Source organism: Topomyia yanbarensis, chromosome 2 (assembly GCF_030247195.1).
Source record: "Topomyia yanbarensis strain Yona2022 chromosome 2, ASM3024719v1, whole genome shotgun sequence".
NCBI lineage: Eukaryota > Metazoa > Arthropoda > Insecta > Diptera > Culicidae > Topomyia > Topomyia yanbarensis.
In genome coordinates, this window is record NC_080671.1 from 327,617,135 (window position 1) to 327,636,397 (window position 19,263).

Genomic DNA, 19,263 nt, shown 5'->3' on the forward strand with positions numbered 1-19,263 from the left:
ATCTTGGTGCTGTGACCATTTCGCTTTGGTTGCATTGATGGTGTATGACCCCATGATTTTTTGTGCTTCGGATTGTGAAAATAAACCCAATGAGTTACAATACGCTGTAACTTTTCCGTTTTTGACGTCGAAGCAGTAATTCACAAGTCCAGAAATGACGTTCACCTTTTTGTATCATTTCCAAAGTTTTTAAGCGAAGCGAAATAGCTTGCTGAGTTACTTACAACGATAAGGCTAACTCGTCTTGCATTAGACACGAGTTTTCATCCAGTAATTTCTTCAAAACGGCATCTTCGAATCTTCACACTTAAAATCTTTCGTAGAAAAGTCATCATTTTTAAAACGTCGAAGCCAGTATTCGCATGTTTTTTTTCCGATGGAGGTTTATCGCCATAAATAATAATGATCGATGATTTTCAGCGGCATTCAATAAAATACAAAATTACAAATTACTTTGCTCGAATAAAAAATAAAATAATAAAACTTCCCGCAAATGTGCATTGATTTTCAGCAAAGTTGTCCGACAACTCTGTCTGCAACATCGGTCACAGCATCTGCGATGTCACGCTGTCTCACGCAGCCAATGTCCCCCTTTTTGTTTTGTCGTGTCTACGTCGCTGTTCAATCATATGGTAAACCGTAAACGTCAATTTTTATGTATTCAAGTTATGTTGATTTTTGTTTTGTTCCGCATTGCTTGCTCAGATACGAGCTGTTATGTGGTGCATTCTTTCTTCCAGATACTTTTGTGGCGTTCACTCGTGCGGATGTTAGCTTAACATAGTGTAAATCGTGAATAAATTTGAATTTTACAGCGTATCGACCAAAGAGGCAACATAAAATGGCAGTTTACTCGATTCCGAAGAGCCGATTGTAAGTATTATACTAAAGTGTTCAAAAACGCTATCACACTCATCATCACTACTTGTACCATCATTTTATAGATTGTGTTGTTCTAAGACGCTTGAATGTTCTTAAGAAATCTGTTTTATCAATAGCTTTCACTGAATTAATCAATCTACCGTGTCTAAATCTGTTTCGTTTTGAGCTTCAATCCCCTCAACAAAATCATCGCGGGGGGCGTAGGACAAAAGAAAATTCACATAAACTTTAAGCTAAATTGAGTAATGCCTGATGCAGGAATCAAGATGTTGATTTCACAGTCATTTGATTCTGTTTGTATTTGTATTTTGTTTGTTCCTATATGTATCTTTTCACTTAGAAAATTTAATAGTTCCCGTTTTCAGCAAGTGTTATTTAATTTAATTTAAAGTGATTATTTAATTTAAAGTGGTCATATATTTTCGGTTTGAAAAGTTCTCATTAAACCAATGACAGAATATTTCCAGATATTAGCAAAACTTTTGTAAGACTGCGAAACATTTCTTTAGGATTCGTAAGCGTGTCCGGGACATTGTGACGCACAAGGGTGCGTCCTAAAATTCGAAAATGAATGTGCGTCGTAAAGTCCTTAATCATCCTGCGTCTTAATGTGCGGGATCTTATGACGCACACTGATACTAAGATGTTATGCCGCAAAAAAATATTGCGTCATAAAGTCCGGAATAATATGACCCACTCATTTCGGATATTTTGACGCCTAGGTACTGCGCCATAACGTCCCAAGTTATAAGGTCCCAAAGAAAGGTGCGTCATTATGTCTGGAACAGTATGACGCATAAGGCTGCGTCATAATATCCGAAAGGGGATGGAACAATGTCCCGAATGACGCACTCCTTGTGCGTCACAATGTCCCTGGCGATATGACGCACATTCGTTTTCGGAACTTATGTCGCAGTCTATTTCGTGGATACTGTGATGCACTCATAGTCTTGGATATTGTGACGCATAAAAACTGCATCATAATGCCCCAATGCTGTATGACCTCTGACGTTATGCGTCAAAATATCCGAAACAATGAGTGCGTCATATTATCGCGGACTTTATGACGCAATACCTCTGCGTCATAACATCCCAATATCAGTGTGCATCATAAGATCCCGGACATTTTGACGTAGAACTACTTTCATAAGTTGTGACACAAGAATGACTTCGGATGTTATAACGCATTCTTACTTTTGGATCTTATGACATACTCTTGTTGGTCATAATGTCCCGGGTGTTAGGTCTCCAAGATGTCGATTGCGACATAAAATCGCAAAACGACAGGGCGTCATAACGTCCGGGGCATTATGACGTACAACGGGTGTGTCATGTTATCCAAAAACGGATGCGCTTCATAATGCACACTTATTAGCGAATACTATTACGCAACTCTTGAGCGTCACAATGCCCCAGACGTTACGACGGAACCAATTTTTGGACCATTGGGACGTTATGAAGTTATTAGATCATTATGACTCGGCGCATTTTTGAACTTTGTGACACAAAAATAGTTTCAAGTCTTTTGGCGCATAATTGTTTTTGGTCATTATGGCGCACCCTTGTCACTTTTTCCGTTGTTCAATTCGAGTATTTGATTCGATTCATTCGTGAAGATCGGATTAGATAAATTATATGCTTCTAATCAATCTCTTTGCATCTTTTTTCTTTATTCAGCAAATTATATTTTCTGATATCTCTTTCCTTTCCCCATATAAACAAGAAGCGACAGAGGTTGCAGTACCTCTATAGTATGAAGGTAGGAAGCTCAATGTATAAGTGTATATGTGTGCGTGCATCACTATGGGAAGTACCACCTTTACCCGCAAGTGTCGTTGTTGTTACTGTCTCCAGATTCTGAACAGAGTTGCCAGACTTCTTGATATGCAGTCTTTGATTTTCTTCTATTACTATATATTAAAATTGATTCATACTAACACTTCTTGACACAATAAATTGCATATCACCTCATATACACTCACAGTCTTTCTCATTCCAAGCGTACAAACGCTCGTGGCCTTCGCTACAACAAAAACCTAGTCACAAACACAAACACACCCATACTTACTCCCGCGATCTCGCCAACATTGAAACACCCCGGTAATTAAAGAGGGAGTAAGGGCTTCATCGATTGTTTTAGAAATTCGGGTGAAGCGAATTGATCAAAAAAATTTGCATATTATAATGTATCATTTCAATAACATTCTGTAATTTTATTTGAAATTTTATTTGACTAAAAAAAATCTTCTATTGAAAAATTATCTCGAAAACTCAACGTAGGGGTTAGGTATTCTTTACATATTATGTGTACGCAAAATTTGAAATAAATCCGTTTAGTTTTTGAATGGCAGTTAACACCAGAAATCGATTTTTTCCTGAGACGTTCTACAAAAAACTTCGTCACCGAGTCGCTTGTCGAAATATTTGCATGGAAAATTACATACAAACGCTCGAGCACTTCGCGATCATCCACGCACACCTCAAAATTTAAAATTCGCGCGGTATCAATCATTTCTAACCAGGGGTGGCATCCCCATGCTGATGTACAGACGTTAACAGTAGTTAACATACGGTGGGTCCTGTCGCTTTTAAGCCCATACCTCCCATGCTCTTGCATTGGGTTATGTTAATTTTAACAAAGGGAGATTTTGACTTGAAAAAAATGGCAGGCAGCTGTTACTATCCTAATTGCGTGAAGTTGGTTACAATGTTATACAGAAATCGAAGTGTCACATTCGAAATGTAAATGTCATACAATATTGTGTATAATTCTGTATCATTTGAGTATTCATCATGGAGTGTAACAAAAAAGTTATACGAAACTCGGTGAAAACACGTCAAGGTGATAAAGAACAAAGAGAAATTAGTTTGTATCACATTAAATTGTGGGAGCCAAATTACCATCAAACAGACAAGTTTTGAAAGTCTTTTTCTACAATATGCGTTTTGTGCAACTATCCGTAAAAGAAAGTGCAAGACTAACGATTGATGCTGCTTCAATATTTTGGCAACGAGCGCGTATACCAATTCGCGAATTTGATAAAATCGCCGGTAAGCTTCTCAAAATGTACAAAGATTGGAAATCCTTGAAACTCCTTCTCTAGGACGAACCAACAACCGAATTTGCGTCGATAATGCTGCCACTCTTGTAGCAAATTTCAAGCTGAAAGCATCCAGTTCCCCGGGCCCTGATGACATTTCCTCAATTTTTGTTAAAAAGTGCATCAGATGGCTTCTTGAGCCACTTCAGCGAGTCTTCGTGCTATCACTCACTACTGGAAAATTCTCTTCCTGCTGGAAAGCAGCGCACATGTTCCCAGTTCACAAAAAATTAAACAAATCGAACATTGATAATTATCGGGGAATCTCGACAACGACGAACCTGCTCTCTTTCAAAACATATGTACCCTAAAGTTTTTCGCTATTCGGAAAGTAAACCCAAGCGTATGTATGAAGTGTGTGGTGCTGAATCCATGATGGCTCCACCACCCTTGACGTGAGAGTGTCTTGGAATGGTTGAGTCGAATAAATGGTATTTAAACTGAATCGGATAGCGTTTCCGCATTAACGTAACAATTAAGCATTTACTCGGGTTTAAACCATTTAAACCATTCTGTTTAGGTCACACCACGAACTAAAACTCTCCAGTTCACTCTGAAGAAACTCGGCATCGTTTTTTTTAATTTGTCGAAAAATTTCTGTCGTCGGCGAAAGAAAGGCGGAGTCCTTGTAATTTGACGCTGACGTCATTAAAGTAGAGGAGAAATATTACTGGACCGAGATGGCTTCCTTGTGGGATGCCGGATGATGATTTGAAATTGCCTTCTATCAAGGTAGTAACGAAACCAGTGCAGGAGTTGTCCATGAATACCGAACTTGTCCAGCTTCGCTATTGCGACATAATGGTTGATTTTGTCAAAAGCCATCGATAGATCCATGTGAATAGCATCGGTTTGTAATCCGATTGCGCGCTAGTTCGCTCAACACTAGAGTAATGTACGCTTTTCACTCCAACATCTTCATTGGCAAAACAGATTTTAGCCGCAGAGCTACGTTGTCAGTTAATACAGGTCGACAGTCTAGGCATCCGGAGGGACTACTCTCGAGTCCTGTTCGTCTCGTACTTACTGTTGGCCAGGATGGATTGCCCTACAATCCTCGGACTTCTAGATCTTCAAGCCCGTGTTCGAGCTTTACGCAATATCTCTCCTCTGTGTGTTCCGTTCAGGGCAACAAACTATGTTCGCCAGAACGCTGTTACCGGACTCGAGCCTATTTTTAACAGTGTGGCGAAGGCTTTTGACTTCAACCGAACGAGGAATTCGATTAAAGCTAAAATGTTATCTATTCTGAAATGTAATTAGATTAAGAAAACGTCTTTTGAGCCAAGAGGTCTGTTGATGAAGGTACAATAAATGAACAATAAACATCTCCCTTTGTTAAAATTAAAACAACCCAATGCAAGTCTAATTCCAAGTCTAATTTTAACGGAGATGTTTATTGTTGTTTATTGTTTATGTATATCTTGAAGAGTATGGAAGGCATGGGCCTAGAAGCGACTGGGCCTACCATATGTTGAATACTGTCAACGTGTGTACATTAACATAGGGATGCCACTCCCTGGTTAGGAATGATGAACCCCGCGCGAAATTTAAATTTTGTGTTTTGTTTCTTGCATCAATAAAAATATTATATATGCAATTTCATATCAATTTTAGTGGTTTCAAAATAAGTTATAGTGGGTGAATGGAGAATAGTGAGTCTAGTTATGTAAGGTATGCAAACTAGGCTCGATGGAACTATCCAAGTCAGTCTTGGATATCACATACATTTGGAGCAACATCGGATGTTGCTTCAAGTTGTTCTCAACTCCTATTCTTCCTAGTATTCAAGCCGCGTTACGGCTTGGTAAGGCAAAATTGGTGTCGAAGGGGGTCAATTAAGGTTGTCTGACGTATTCTTGATGGTCACATCATTAGCGTTTCTGCGCTAGAATCGACAGACAGCCTTAGTTGATTATAGGACTAGGAACTATAAGTATGTGGTAGATAATGTCTTTTTCGCTTCAGATAGTTGTTATTCGAACCAGTAGAACTCCTTGAGCGTCTGACATACGAGTTCCGACGGAAATTGAGGATTCGATCAAAGAGATCTCTTCCATGAGACGGTCGACCGACGGCGTCGAAATGCCGGAAGAGATGAACAGCGGCAAACCAGTTTAACAAGAGGGAAAGAGACACTTACTACCATTGAACTAAATCTCTAAGTAGCATTAACGAAATTCTTAATTTCAGGAATTGTACGAGATGGCACTGGGCCTGTGGCCTTCGACTGGCATGGTCCGTTCTCACTTCGCTTGAAATTTTTGAAATTGGTGATATGGGAAAATATGGAGGAAAAATATATTAAATGCTATAACTTTTGAAGTAGCAATAAGAAAATTACAATTTATACCTCTTTTTAAAGGAAATAATATCAATATTTAAATGGACATACTTCCTTTGCTAGAAAAATACGGGAAAGTGGGGAACGGGGTCATTTTGGCCCCAAGATCCCTTATTTTTAATAATTTTTCTGCTCCTTGATGCAAATCATACATATTTTGCAGTTTTTTCTAATGTGAAAAAATCTCAGAAATCGAACGGAATCTTTTTGACCTTTATCCGAATACGAGAAGTTGGAGTTATAGGACCTTCAGGCTTTCATATTAAATTTTATGATTTTCTCGTGCAATTTTCATAAAATGTAACTTGCTGAGCGTGGAAAATTCTTTGGGATACTACAAAAATAGATTCATTACCGGTAAAATTCAGAACGATAAAAAAATTTGACATTAACTCTACAATTCACATTTTTTTCATTAAATGTCCTAGTACCTCTACTTTCCCTATTTTTCAAGGATGGAAACTTTTCTCATGTGATCAGAGTTAAAAATAATCGAAGCTCTTTTTGACGGCTGAAAATGAACCTCATGCGACTCGCGGTGAATAGAAAAAATATTCATTCAAATATCCATGTTATTCATTCAGTTGAATATCATACAATATATGTATTCATTAAACTAATTATATAGGAAAATGTTCAAATGCCGGTAAAGCATATGAAACAACAATCATCATCGCTTACATCGTTACTGCACGGCCGCTTCGTGTAATAATTAGAGACGAATGAAAATCTGCATGGATGAATGAGCGGTTTGTTCGTTTGACGTTTTCAGCTGCGTCACTGAATATTTAAAATGAATGCGGCTGAATATAACTTTCATTCAATGAATTTGAATATTTTTAACTCTGCATGTGATCCCCAAGCGATATTTACACTAAAAGTAGAAAATTTAATAAGAATTTAGTTGTTAAATGGAGTTAATATGTGAGATTTAATGATAAAAATGTGAAATCGAGGCTTAATGTCAGATAATATGATGTTTCTGAATTTTACCGGTAACGAACCTATTTTTATTTTATTCCTATGGATTTTCCACGTTCAACAAGGTACAATTCATTAAAATTGAGTGAAGAATAACAGAGATATATGCACGAGAAAATCATAAAATTTAATATGAATGATAAAAAGCCCTATAACCCCAACTTCGGACAAAGGTCAAAAAGGTTCCGTTAGATTTCTGAGATTTTTTCACATTAGAAAAACTGCAATATATGTATGCTTTGCGATGGCGCAGAAAAAATATTAAAAGCAGGGGATTTTGGGACCAAAATGACCCAATTCCTCGCTCTCCCGTATTTTTCTAGCAAAGAAAGTATCTCTATTTAAAAACTAAGATTATTTCCATTAAAAAGAGGTATAAATTGTAATTGTCTGATTGCTACTTCAAAAGTTATGGCATTTAATATATTTTCCCTCCACATTTTTCCATAGTACCAATTTCAAAAATTTCAATCGAAGTGAGCGGGTGTCTAGAATTCTAGAGAAAATTTTCAATAGGACGTAAGTAACATTGAGAGCCTCTCTTTGTTTACTTTCTCTTTCATTTATTACGACGTCATTACAACACTTTGTACTAATTTTCCAGTACATATCGAAAGCCGACGGTTTTTTTCTAGAATATTATGCAAAGAGTAGAGTAGTAAATGCTGAAATGGCCGAGTAATGAAGAGAAGAGAAAGACCCCAAAGAGAATCTCTCATTGTTACTTATGTCCTATTGAAAATTTTCTCTAGAATTGTCCAAATGATGTGAAATTTGGCATCTGAGCTGACTTTGACATTTGTCACAATATGAGAGGGGAGGCCTTTGAAAATTCACAAAAAAAATTTTGCAATGCCCTAATGAGACTAGTTCAGGAAAGGAGTGAAGGACTGGCACCTAAGAGATAGTTAATTATTCAAGACTTGTTCTAAGATAAAGATAAAACAGCACTATTGTAGGAAAAGTATTCGCGAGTAAGGACAAATACTGCTAGTATGTTTGCCATTTCAATTAATAGTCGATTGATTCGCTTCGGACCTAGGAGACAAAAAGGAGATTAGGAAGAGACAGAAGCGGATTCAATGCGAAATTTGCCAATATGACGTTGACCCCAAGGTAATGGCAGGATGATTTTCCATTGGATGACAGACCAGATGACACGACGTTACACGCTCTAAACTTGTGCCAAATAGTATGTATGTATGTATGAATTTAAGCCCGTATGTATGCCTTTTTTTTTTTTTTTTTTTTTTTTTTTTTTTTTTTTTTTACAATGGAGAAGACCTTTATGTCCTAGCCCAGTACACGTGCTAACGGTAGGGTCCAATCTACCACACGGGGTGCACTGGGGGCGTGTCGGACTCGAATGGTGACCAGCCATTAATACCGACTAAACTCCATTGGGCTCCGCCATCATTCCTCCCAGGAACTACCTCTCGGTATTACTTCTGGGGGGATGGCTGTACTCAATGTACTCATTCACTCTCACTCGCGCGATCATACATCCTGTATGAGGCTTACTTGGGTGCTATCTCAATCACACTTTGATTCACTCTCAAACACTCCCACATGAGGCTGACTTTTGTGCTCACCTTTTACGTTCCATGCGAGGCTGACTTGTGTGCTCACCTTACTCATTCCTTGCTAGGCTTACTTTTATGCTCGCCCTACCCATCCATGTGAGGCTGACTTGGGTGCTCACCCTATCACCTGATTCACTCTCAATCGTGCCACTCTATTGTACCTTTGTCACTCCCTCTGGCATCCCATGTGGGACATTTTTCTTAGGCCCCACTTCTGACATACCATGCGAGGCTGACTTTTGTGCTCACCTTTTTCATTCCTTGCTAGGCTGACTTTTGTGCTAGCCTCTACCAACCTGTGAGGCTGACTTTTATGCTCACCCTTAACATGCAATGTGAGACTGACTTGGATGCTCACCCTTTCACTCCTCTGCCACGCCATGAGGCATCGATAGCTTAGTTCCAACATACTACGCTACGACCCTCCCGTCTTGGCATGAGGCAGTCCACTTATACGCCTATACACTCACTCTTCTGTCTTGCTTCGGGGTGGCTGGGTTTACCCCTTACGCGGTTGCCATTCGCTGCGCCAACCTACCTCGGCATGAACAGACCATTCACTCTCTTATTTTGCGCTTGGCCTTTTTCGCTCCAGCTAACCAATCACTAGTTAGCCGTGCCCGCCATCTGTTGCTCGGTTCGCCAGATTACCTGTAGCCTACTGGCAATCTGGATGGTAGCAGCCGAGACTGCGTTCCACTTCTCCACCGTTTGACACATCCGCTGGATAAGGGTATCCGGGGTTGTGTCCCAGCCACAGACGTCAAGCATTGCTCTTCTTTCGACGTCGAACCGATGACATACGAACAGTATGTGTTCGGCAGTTTCATCTACACCTGGGCAGACTGGGACCTCCGCGTGTCCGAACCTGTGGAGGTACTGACGGAAACAGCCATGGCCTGACAGGAATTGTGTCAGGTGGAAGTGAACTTCCCCATGGGGTCTTCCCACCCAGCTCGATATGCTAGGTATCAGCCGGTGGGTCCACCTACCTTTCGAGGAGTTGTCCCACTCACGCTGCCATCTGGCGACCGAGGTCACCCTGGTGCGCTCGCGGGCTCCCCTATTTCCACGTAGCTCAAAGCACTCCTCATCTTCCCGAATGACCAGCCCGACTGGCATCATGCTCGCTATCACGCAGGATGCATCGTGTGATACCGTGCGGTAGGCAGATATCACTCTGAGGCACATCACGCGGTAGGTGCTCTCCAGTTTCTGTAGGTAACTGGTTACCCTCAGTGCTCTTGACCATGACGGGCCGCCGTACCTGAGGATAGATACGGCAACGCCTGCCAGTAACCTACGTCTACTGGCGCACACCTTTGAGCTGTTGGACATCATTCTCGATAGTGCCGCAACAGCAGTCGACGCTCTCTTGCACGTATAGTCGACATGGCTGCCGAAGGTCAGCTTGTCGTCTATAATGACTCCGAGAGACTTCAGACTTCGCTGTGAAGTGATCGCGACTTCTCCCACATGGATAACTGCATGTTGTGCCGACTTGCGGTTGTTGACGATAACTACCTCCGTCTTATGATGAGCGAGCTCCAGGCCTCTCGCGCTCATCCATTCCTCCACCGTGCTAATCGCGTGTTCTGCGGTTAGTTCTACCTCAGGAATTGACTCCCCGTAGACCTCCAAGGTTACGTCGTCGGCAAAGCCGACGATCTTGACCCCAGGAGGGAACTTCAGTCTCAGAACCCCGTCATACATGAGGTTCCATAGCACCGGGCCTAGGATCGAGCCCTGCGGGACTCCGGCGGTAATCGGAACCCTTTTCTGACCGGCATCGGTCTCGTATAGCAGTACGCGGTTTTGGAAGTAACTTTCCAGGATCCGATACAGACCCACCGGTAGGCTAAGCCGGTGTAACGAGAGCGCGATGGCATCCCAGCTTGCGCTGTTGAATGCATTCTTCACGTCAAGTGTCACTAACGCACAGTATCGAATACCTCGCCTTTTTCGTTGGATCGCTATCTCGGCAGTATTTATCACTGAGTTGAGAGCGTCCACTGTGGACTTACCCTTCCGAAAGCCAAACTGGTTGCTTGACAGACCGTCCGTACCTTCCGCGTACGGGGTGAGCCTGTTGAGGATGATCCTCTCAAGCAGTTTGCCAGTCGTGTCTATCAGACAGATTGGTCTGTACGCCGATGGGTCGCCTGGCGGCTTCCCGGGCTTCGGCAACAGCACCAGTTTCTGCCTTTTCCATCTATCGGGGAAACGGCACTCGTCAAGGCATCTCTGCATAGCTAGCCTGAACATGTTCGGGTTCGCTATGATCGCTGCCTTGAGAGCGTTGTTCGGAACTCCATCCGGCCCTGGAGCTTTGTTCATTGCTAGGGATTTAGCCACTGCGAGTAGTTCTTCGTTCGTCACTGGAGCCACCATTTCGACCGTGCCCGCACTGTCTCGTAGTGCAGGTGGCCAGGGGCTTGTGGCTCGAGACGGGAAGAGTACTTCGATAATCGTTGCCAACCGGTCCGGAGACCGTTCTGAGGGTGAGGAGCCCCCTTTGGTCTTGGCCATCACAATCCGGTAGGCGTCACCCCACGGATTCGCGTTGGCACTCTCACACAGGTTGTCGAAACACGCTCTCTTGCTGCTTTTAATAGCCTTGTTAAGGGCTAATTTCGCAGCTCGAAACACTTCACGGCGGTTCTCTCTTGCATCCTCGGTGCGAGCTCTTTGCATCCTACGTCTAGCTCTGAGACAGGCTGACCGTAGAGCTGCAATCTCGGCACTCCACCAGTATACCGGGCATCTACCGTTTCTTGGCAGTGTTTTTCTCGGCATAGTGGCGTCGCACGCGCGTGATAGAACAGCTACCAGCGCATCCCCGCTTAGACTGTCGGTGTTGGCCTCCAGTCCCAGGGCCGCGGTGAAAGCTTCGCTGTCGAAGTGATTGGACTTCCACCCGCGTACCTGACAGGGATCTCCCGCCCTCGGATGCTGCACACCATAGTTGATCTCAGAGGCGATGCGTCGGTACGTTCAACCTGTTCATTGAACAGGTAAACCAAATCAGATGAACCGAAACCCATTTTGAATTTAAATTAACTGCAGTACCTCGCAAAATATTTTCAATGCAGGAAAAAAATTCAAACACTAAAGTACATTCAACTTGGAACGATAAACCAATCCTAGCGTCTCCAGCAGAATTTCGGTAATATTCCGCCTTCATGGTTTCACTGGTTCAACCTCATACATGCACGCATCTCGTACTCTCACCACACGATTTGGATAGAGTAGCAGCATTGGTAAGGGCTGGAACAGAAACGTGAGCGCCATGAGCGACGGCTTTTGCTATTCTCTTTTGCACTGGTTCAATTCAAATTTTGAACCAGCGAGCATTGTAGCGATGTCCATATGTACGTTAGACCTGTGTGCAAATCGAGAGCGCTTTTTAATTTTCAAACACGTTTCGGAGCTGTGTCGTACGTTCACAGATGTCGGTCGAACGCTTGTTTTCTTGGATAGTCTAACCAGAGTTTTCTGCCGTTGTTATAAGCGCGTATGCATTTTGTTGGTACAACGATAATAATGAACCAACAATTTTTGCTTCGAGGAAATATCTTATTTGATAGAATTAATGGATGATTTTAAATAGGTTGATACATGTTTCAACCTATCTTATACAGATGGACGAATAATTCTCGGTGTAAAAAAAGAGTCTACCTTGCAAGTTAATTCAAATAATAGCATGATTTATGAATATTCAATAGTGCCTTTGGTCATGGTTGTGTTAAGTTGAGAAATCTTTTTCAGTACCCAGTACGGAAGTTATATATTTTTTACCTTTTTCTATGAAATTTCTGAATTAGATATTCTACAAGACGTTTGTTTGAAAATTAACCGATGAGTTTTGACAACACATTTGTTTCGCTCAACTCCTGCCATCAGAAAAACCCGTCGGAGGAATATCTTTTGTTGATTTTATTCGGTAGATGTTTGATCGAATCCACAAATTTGAGTATGTTGAACAGGTTTATATTGAACCCACGCGTCGCCTCTGGTTGATCTTAAAGCGGATTGCTAAATGATCGCTATGGGTGTAGCCTTCGTCTACCCTCCATTCCATGCCTGGAGCCAGACTCGGGCTGGCAAAGGTCAAATCAATCCACGCCTCCACTCCGTTTCTACGGAATGTACTAGCGGAGCCATCATTAGCTAGCACAGTATCGAGTTTCGCAAACGCTTCCATTAGCGCTTGACCCCTGCTATTTGTACAGCGGCTGCCCCACTCCACTGCCCAAGCGTTGAAGTCTCCCGCTATTACTACCGGTTTCCGGCCCACGAGGTCCGACGAGAGCCTGTCGATCATCTGGTAGAACTGTTCTATTGGCCACCTTGGTGGGGCGTAGCAGCTGCAATAGAACACACCATTGATCTTGGCAATCGCCACACCCTCGGCGGAGGGGTGTATTACCTCTTGAACCGGGAACCTTCCCGTTGTACAGATTGCCACCATTCCAGACCCGTCCGACACCCAATTGCCGTTGCCGGCAGGGATGCTGTACGGGTCTGATAAGAGGGCGACATCTGTCCTCGACTCCGAGACCGACTGCCACAGCAGCTGTTGGGCTGCTGCACAATGGTTAAGATTTAGCTGTGTGACTCTCACGGCTTCTTCTTATTTAACTCGCCGAAGGGACACGAAGGTCCGCCCATAGCATGTTTATGGGCTTGCTTCTTAGCGGTGCAGATAAGGCACTTATATGCCTTAGTGCACCCCCGCTCTTTATGCCGTATGCCTGTATGCATGGATGTGTATAGGAGCGATGTATCCCTCAGCAACATGGAAGGACAGTCTCTGAGCCATAAACCACTACACACACTGTCCAGTGCAACGGTGAGACAGTAGGTGTACAGTTAATGCACATAGGTTGCAGAAATAGGTTGTTTAGACAGCCCGACTGTACACTGATAAATAAAAACAATTTTAGTGGTTTCGAAATAAGGAAATATATAAGGAAAAAGTTTTCAATAAAATTGCCTTTGGTTCACTTCAAACCATTTTCGGGTCCGTTAATATTTCTTGAATCGGCTTCTCATTTTACAGGTGTTTTAGTTGGATTAAAAGGAAACTTTTTCAGCCCGGCGCTCTTCGAGATCGTGTGATGTTGCGAAAATTGCCACTTTAAGAAGCATCTTATTTCATAATTTTGAAAAATCGATGCAAATTCAAATGATTTTGCATAACAGCGCAATTGTTATTTAAAATCATATAAAGTGGATAACACAATCCAAGAAAATATCTTTCTATGAAAATTTCACCAAAAATGAGAATATTTACTGAATTTTTTGTCAAAATATTACGTACCGGCATAATAATGGATTACGATCAGCTTCAATGAATCAAAAAGATAGAGTATGTTGGAATGGTAATTTCTTAACGAGAGGCTCCGACTCAAAAAAAATTCCATAAGCACCACAATGTCGGATTCAAGAGTATCCATTAATCCAGGGTTCGTCACAAGCCGGGATTGGGATTTTGAAGACACATTTTCCTTTAGTAAGTTTAAGTTTAATCTAAAAATGCACTACATGTTGTAAGCTCAAACAATAAACATTGAAAAATGTAAAATTAATTTGTTTGTTTGAGTACCCAGAAAATTTAAAAGCCTGAAAAAACCTGGAAATTCAGGGAATTTCATTTTCAGAAATGCGTCGACACCCTGACAATTAGCTCCCAGTAACCATAACTTTGATTGAATGCATGTTAACTTTGAATTCAAAGCTCTGGTGGCTTTTTATTTAACAATTTGTTGCAATTATTGTAGCCTACAATTTATTTGAGAAACTTTTTTGAAAATCTTTGAAAAATTTTGAATTTACGTAGGTTTTGGCAAGCATCATAATTAACATCACATATCGTCCAAACATGCTGCAATTTTGTATAACACATTTTAAACAGGCTCATCGGCTTAGTATAGTTTTGAAAGCATGCAATCGCTATGGCGAAGTGTCTCAGTTCCACGTTGTGCATTGTTGTTGATGGATTGGGTGTAGTTACTCTCACTATAATTTGTTGTCAAGGTTGTATTCATTGAAGAGAATCTATGTAGCATATGAGCAGCTATTGTAGGGGTCGTGGGGCAAAACGAGCTTCGAGTGGAATCAATTCTAAGTTCATTATTGCCCGACACGAATGCACTCCTACGGTTGAAAAAGTGTTTCGATTTCTTAGTATGTCAGCAATTTAGAAAAAAAAACCCTGTTTATTTTTAAACATATTAAACAAACATTTACACCACGGATAACGGACCTCGAGCATTAAAATTAACGATCTCGATCATATATGCACATCTCTATCATACATGACATATTGATAGAGCGGTGCTCGTGTTTCAGCAAATATTCATTCAAATGTCTACAAAGTTTTTATAAAATTATTTGTTTAAACATAGAAGTATGTTCTGTATGATATGTAGACTATCCGTTAATTATTAGTGTAATTTCATTATCAAAGTTACTTGACTATCTAATTCACAAAGCTAGAAACAATGCCACATTCCAACCGACTAATTTACTAGTTGACGCATTCGGTGAACGATGGGCATTTTACCCCACAAACTCCCACACGCGCGTGGGACTTGTCGATATAGCTATAGATATGATGAGCTCAAGCTGGACAATAAGCTTATCATACGCGAGACAGTCGTTTACCGCGAGTCATACGATGCTAGTCAAGAAGCGGTCCACCGGCGATCGAACGACTCCGTTTGTTTGGAAAAGGTTGTTGAACCCGCACGCGATTCCTATTGCCGGCTAATCGTTATCATGCGTGAACTAACCGGTGTCTGGAAATGGTTTACTTTCTCTTATCGCAGATTGCTAAAGGCGGCAAATTTCAAACCAATCCCGAACAAATGGTCCGCCAGGTGGACAATGGTGAGACGTTCCATCTCGAGCAGCAAACAGCAAGACCAAGGAACCAATCAGCAGCATTCCGGGCATCATCAACAGCAACAGCAGTATCAGCAGCAGAACCAACGATCGAAAGGTAAATTTATTAGAATACAGAAAAAATGGAGTTGGAAAGCGGGAGCCGGTTGGACTATATTATCCGTTTTGGATTGGTGGTTACTAGCTGCCGGTAGTTGGCTGACATGGCGAGGCGTTTTTCTTCGATGGACCCCGCTAGGGATTTGTATGATCGCAGCCACGCAGTGGCACCTTCACAATCGTGATCTCGATAAGAAGGGCCTGCCAAGAACGGCTGCTCCATGGCAGGTAATATTTTCAAATTTACATAAGAAATATGTCAAAACATTCATTACTGTAATATCATTTTCAACTGGTTCTGCCACAGATGAACGTATATTGTTCGCTTCCACTTAGACTAATGAGCAGGTGTTGGGGCTGGTTAGCAGATTGCCGAGTGCCAACGCCAGCCAGACCTCTCCTCTACGGTCTGTATTCGACTGCATTCGGGGTAAACATCGAGGAGGCTGCGTCATCTGATTTCAAGTAAGTGATTGTGGTAACTTAATCAATTCAATCATACTTAAATCTATCTCCTGAACCAGAAGACCACAATTCAAATTTATTATTTTTTATCCGTACACTGCACGTACTATTTTGGCATGACTGTTGTAGTCGTTGGTAATGCAGGAAATAGAAAACTTTTGCAATCATTTATTAGTTTAACCAATAACTGTTTTCAGTAAAAATTGAGAAGGTAACGTAATGTTAAAATTGGAATGTCCATTATTTTGTTTATTCATCTCGCTTTCTGTTTGAGCATAAAACTAAACTATGCGCTTTTCTCTGTGACTTTATAATTTTATGTGTTAACTAACCATTATTGCATTGTTTTATTATAACCATATAAAAATATCCTACAAATCAGAATATTATTATTTTTCGCACAGTTATTCAAATTACTCCAAAATCACTCTTTAAAATTCCTTAAAAATTCAATGAAGTGATTGTCAGCCGTATTCTACATCACAACTGTTTGATTTTAGCAAAGATAAACGGTTGATTTTGTTATTGATTTGAGAATTTACAAACTACACCGTGCGTAATGAAGAATACTGTTGAATGATTAAATCCGCTAGATTATCAAATTATTGTTTTGAATTTTAAATCAAGTAATACAGTTTTGTGCAAGTTTTTACATCACATCAAACTCGGTTTCCCAAAGTTTCTATGCTTTCCTCTCTGCCTATCTATCGTTCACTGGGGTGAAATTCGTTTCAATTTTTTACAGGTGCCATGCTTACAGTATCAGTAGCTACTAAATGTTGATATTATTATTTCATGAATCACTATCACTTTACAGGAACTATCGCAGTTTGGCGGAGTTTTTCACACGTTCCCTAAAGGACGATGTACGCTTCATTGATCCTCAAAGCTGCATTGTTTCTCCCTGCGATGGAAGAGTACTGCATTTTGGCTCCGCAACCGACTGTCGCATTGAACAGGTACCTACCCTTTCTCTCGTTTTTTTAACACACAAAAATTCTAATGTGAGTCCTACTATCAATCCTAAGGTTAAAGGAATTTCCTATAGTTTGGAAGATTTTCTCGGACCTCCTACGTGGTGCGGCAAAGAGTCTCCTAGCTTTCTTGATAAGTTAAAGAAAAAATCACCAGACCATGTGCTGTATCAGTGCATCATCTACCTAGCGCCCGGCGACTATCATCGGTTTCACTCTCCAACCACGTGGAAACCGGAGCTGAGGCGGCACTTTTCTGGAGAACTGCTTTCGGTCAGCCCTAAAATTGCTCAATGGATGCCGGGGCTTTTCTGTATAAACGAACGAGCTCTTTATATTGGCAAATGGAAACATGGCTTCTTCAGTTTCACCGCTGTTGGTAAGTGCGTCATTAGTTTCATCAACACATTCCGGATCTAGCATCATGCGATCTTACTATCACTCTTGTGCTATAATAGGCAACGTATGATTTTTTCCCGTGCATGTGCTAATCGTCTCTCAGGCTTTGATAGTTGTTTGAATACTACTATGGGGTCTTCTGGCGGCGTACGCTACATTGATAAGAGTTGAACCGGATTCGTGTAAGCTTAAAATGTGAACCTTGCTGACAAAAGTATTACGATCGTGTGATCGATTCTTGTAACAGTTAGCAACATAAGCGGTTGGGTAGAATGGGTCGACAAATATAACAAATTAATCTTCTCGAAGAGTAATGATGATTGATAAATGAACGTTTAATTTTTTAGGAGCTACAAACGTCGGTTCTGTGCAGATCTACATGGACCAGAAACTGAAAACTAACAAATGGGTCGGTCTGGAAATCGGTTCGCACCGCTGTACAGAGTACGACGAACTATCGTTACCGAGCGATACGTTCCTAAGCAAGGGAGAGCTGCTTGGTCAATTCAACATGGGCAGTACGGTTGTGTTAATTTTTGAAGCACCACGAGATTTCAAGTGAGTTTGTATTGCCTTCTAGAACAGATGATAGCGTTACTCACGATATAATCTTACAGATTCAGTATCCAACCTGGTCAAGTTGTGAAACTAGGACAGCGTTTGGGGTGCATCAGTGAAAAAGACGACGAAAACGAAGACCTGCATAGAATAAAAAAGCAGATCGATTCGTTATGAGCGGTGGTACTGGTCGAAAAACAAATTACAATTCGCGGTTGGGTGCCCGTGATGTGCGAAATGACCTCTAATAGAAATGATATAGTTATATTGGATCACAGCTGAAATTTGTGATATTTTGCAGACTCAGGATGGTTTTACCCAAGTAGTTTAGATAGGTAGTGTGAACAAATTTCTAAGGAAAAGGAATGATTGACAACATTCAATTTATAGGTTTGCAAACGCTGTAGTACATATTGTACGTGTATTCATTCAGAGTATAAACACATAGCTTTATCTAGTGCTAAAAGTTTCAGTTTGTCGAAATGCAACCATAAATTTTAGCTGGAGTTGATAGTGTTTTTAGTAAACAATCATCACTTCAAGCTGAAGATTGAAGATTATTTGTAGTGCAAGTTTGAGTTTTATAGACATATATGAATAATTGTAATTGTTTATTGATGGCTTTAACCAAATGGTCATTCGCCCGGAATAAATATATAAAACTATGCTTGGATTTTAATTGACATGTTTTGAGTGAACTGATATACATTTGAGAGAATATATACCATTTCTCTCGGTATTCGAAATAAGATTGTGTTTGCCTTCGAAAACATTGTTAGTTATGTTATGCAAACTAGGCTCGATGAAACTATCCAAGTCAGACTTGGATCGCATACATTTGGAGCAACATCGGATGTTGCTTCAAGCTGTTTTCAATTCCTATTCGGCAGCTTTCACGCCGCCACCCGCGTTACGGCTTGGTAAGGCCAAACTGGTGTCGAAAAGTGTCAATTAATGTTGTCTGACGT

General features: G+C 41.1%; 1 protein-coding gene across 3 annotated transcripts; it reads left to right on the forward strand.

Annotated features, from left to right (window-relative positions):
- The first annotated feature begins 685 nt into the window (after window positions 1-685).
- Window positions 686-18,974, forward strand: LOC131683832 (phosphatidylserine decarboxylase proenzyme, mitochondrial). 3 transcript variants are annotated; one of them, XM_058966171.1, is made up of 8 exons: window positions 15,395-15,629; window positions 15,725-15,897; window positions 15,985-16,127; window positions 16,207-16,364; window positions 17,182-17,323; window positions 17,393-17,717; window positions 18,085-18,295; window positions 18,355-18,974. In XM_058966171.1, exons 1-8 carry the CDS (start codon window positions 15,508-15,510, stop codon window positions 18,470-18,472), a joined length of 1,392 nt encoding a protein of 463 aa, XP_058822154.1. In that variant the 5' UTR covers window positions 15,395-15,507; the 3' UTR covers window positions 18,473-18,974. The 3 variants fall into 3 exon arrangements, with proteins under 3 accessions (XP_058822155.1, XP_058822153.1, XP_058822154.1); XM_058966172.1 differs by lacking the exon at window positions 15,395-15,629 and adding an exon at window positions 686-873 and having other exon boundaries at window positions 15,725-16,127; XM_058966170.1 differs by having other exon boundaries at window positions 15,388-15,629; window positions 15,725-16,127.
- Window positions 18,975-19,263: the final 289 nt, after the last annotated feature.

Excerpts from the sequence above, each read along its gene's own strand:
- LOC131683832 (XM_058966170.1), top strand. The coding sequence starts at position 15,508 with ATGATGAGCTCAAGCTGGACAATAAGCTTATCATACGCGAGACAGTCG. Across the intron at positions 17,718-18,084 it reads CTTCAGTTTCACCGCTGTTG|GAGCTACAAACGTCGGTTCT; the intron begins GTAAGTGCGTCA and ends TTAATTTTTTAG. Across the intron at positions 18,296-18,354 it reads GAAGCACCACGAGATTTCAA|ATTCAGTATCCAACCTGGTC; the intron begins GTGAGTTTGTAT and ends ATAATCTTACAG.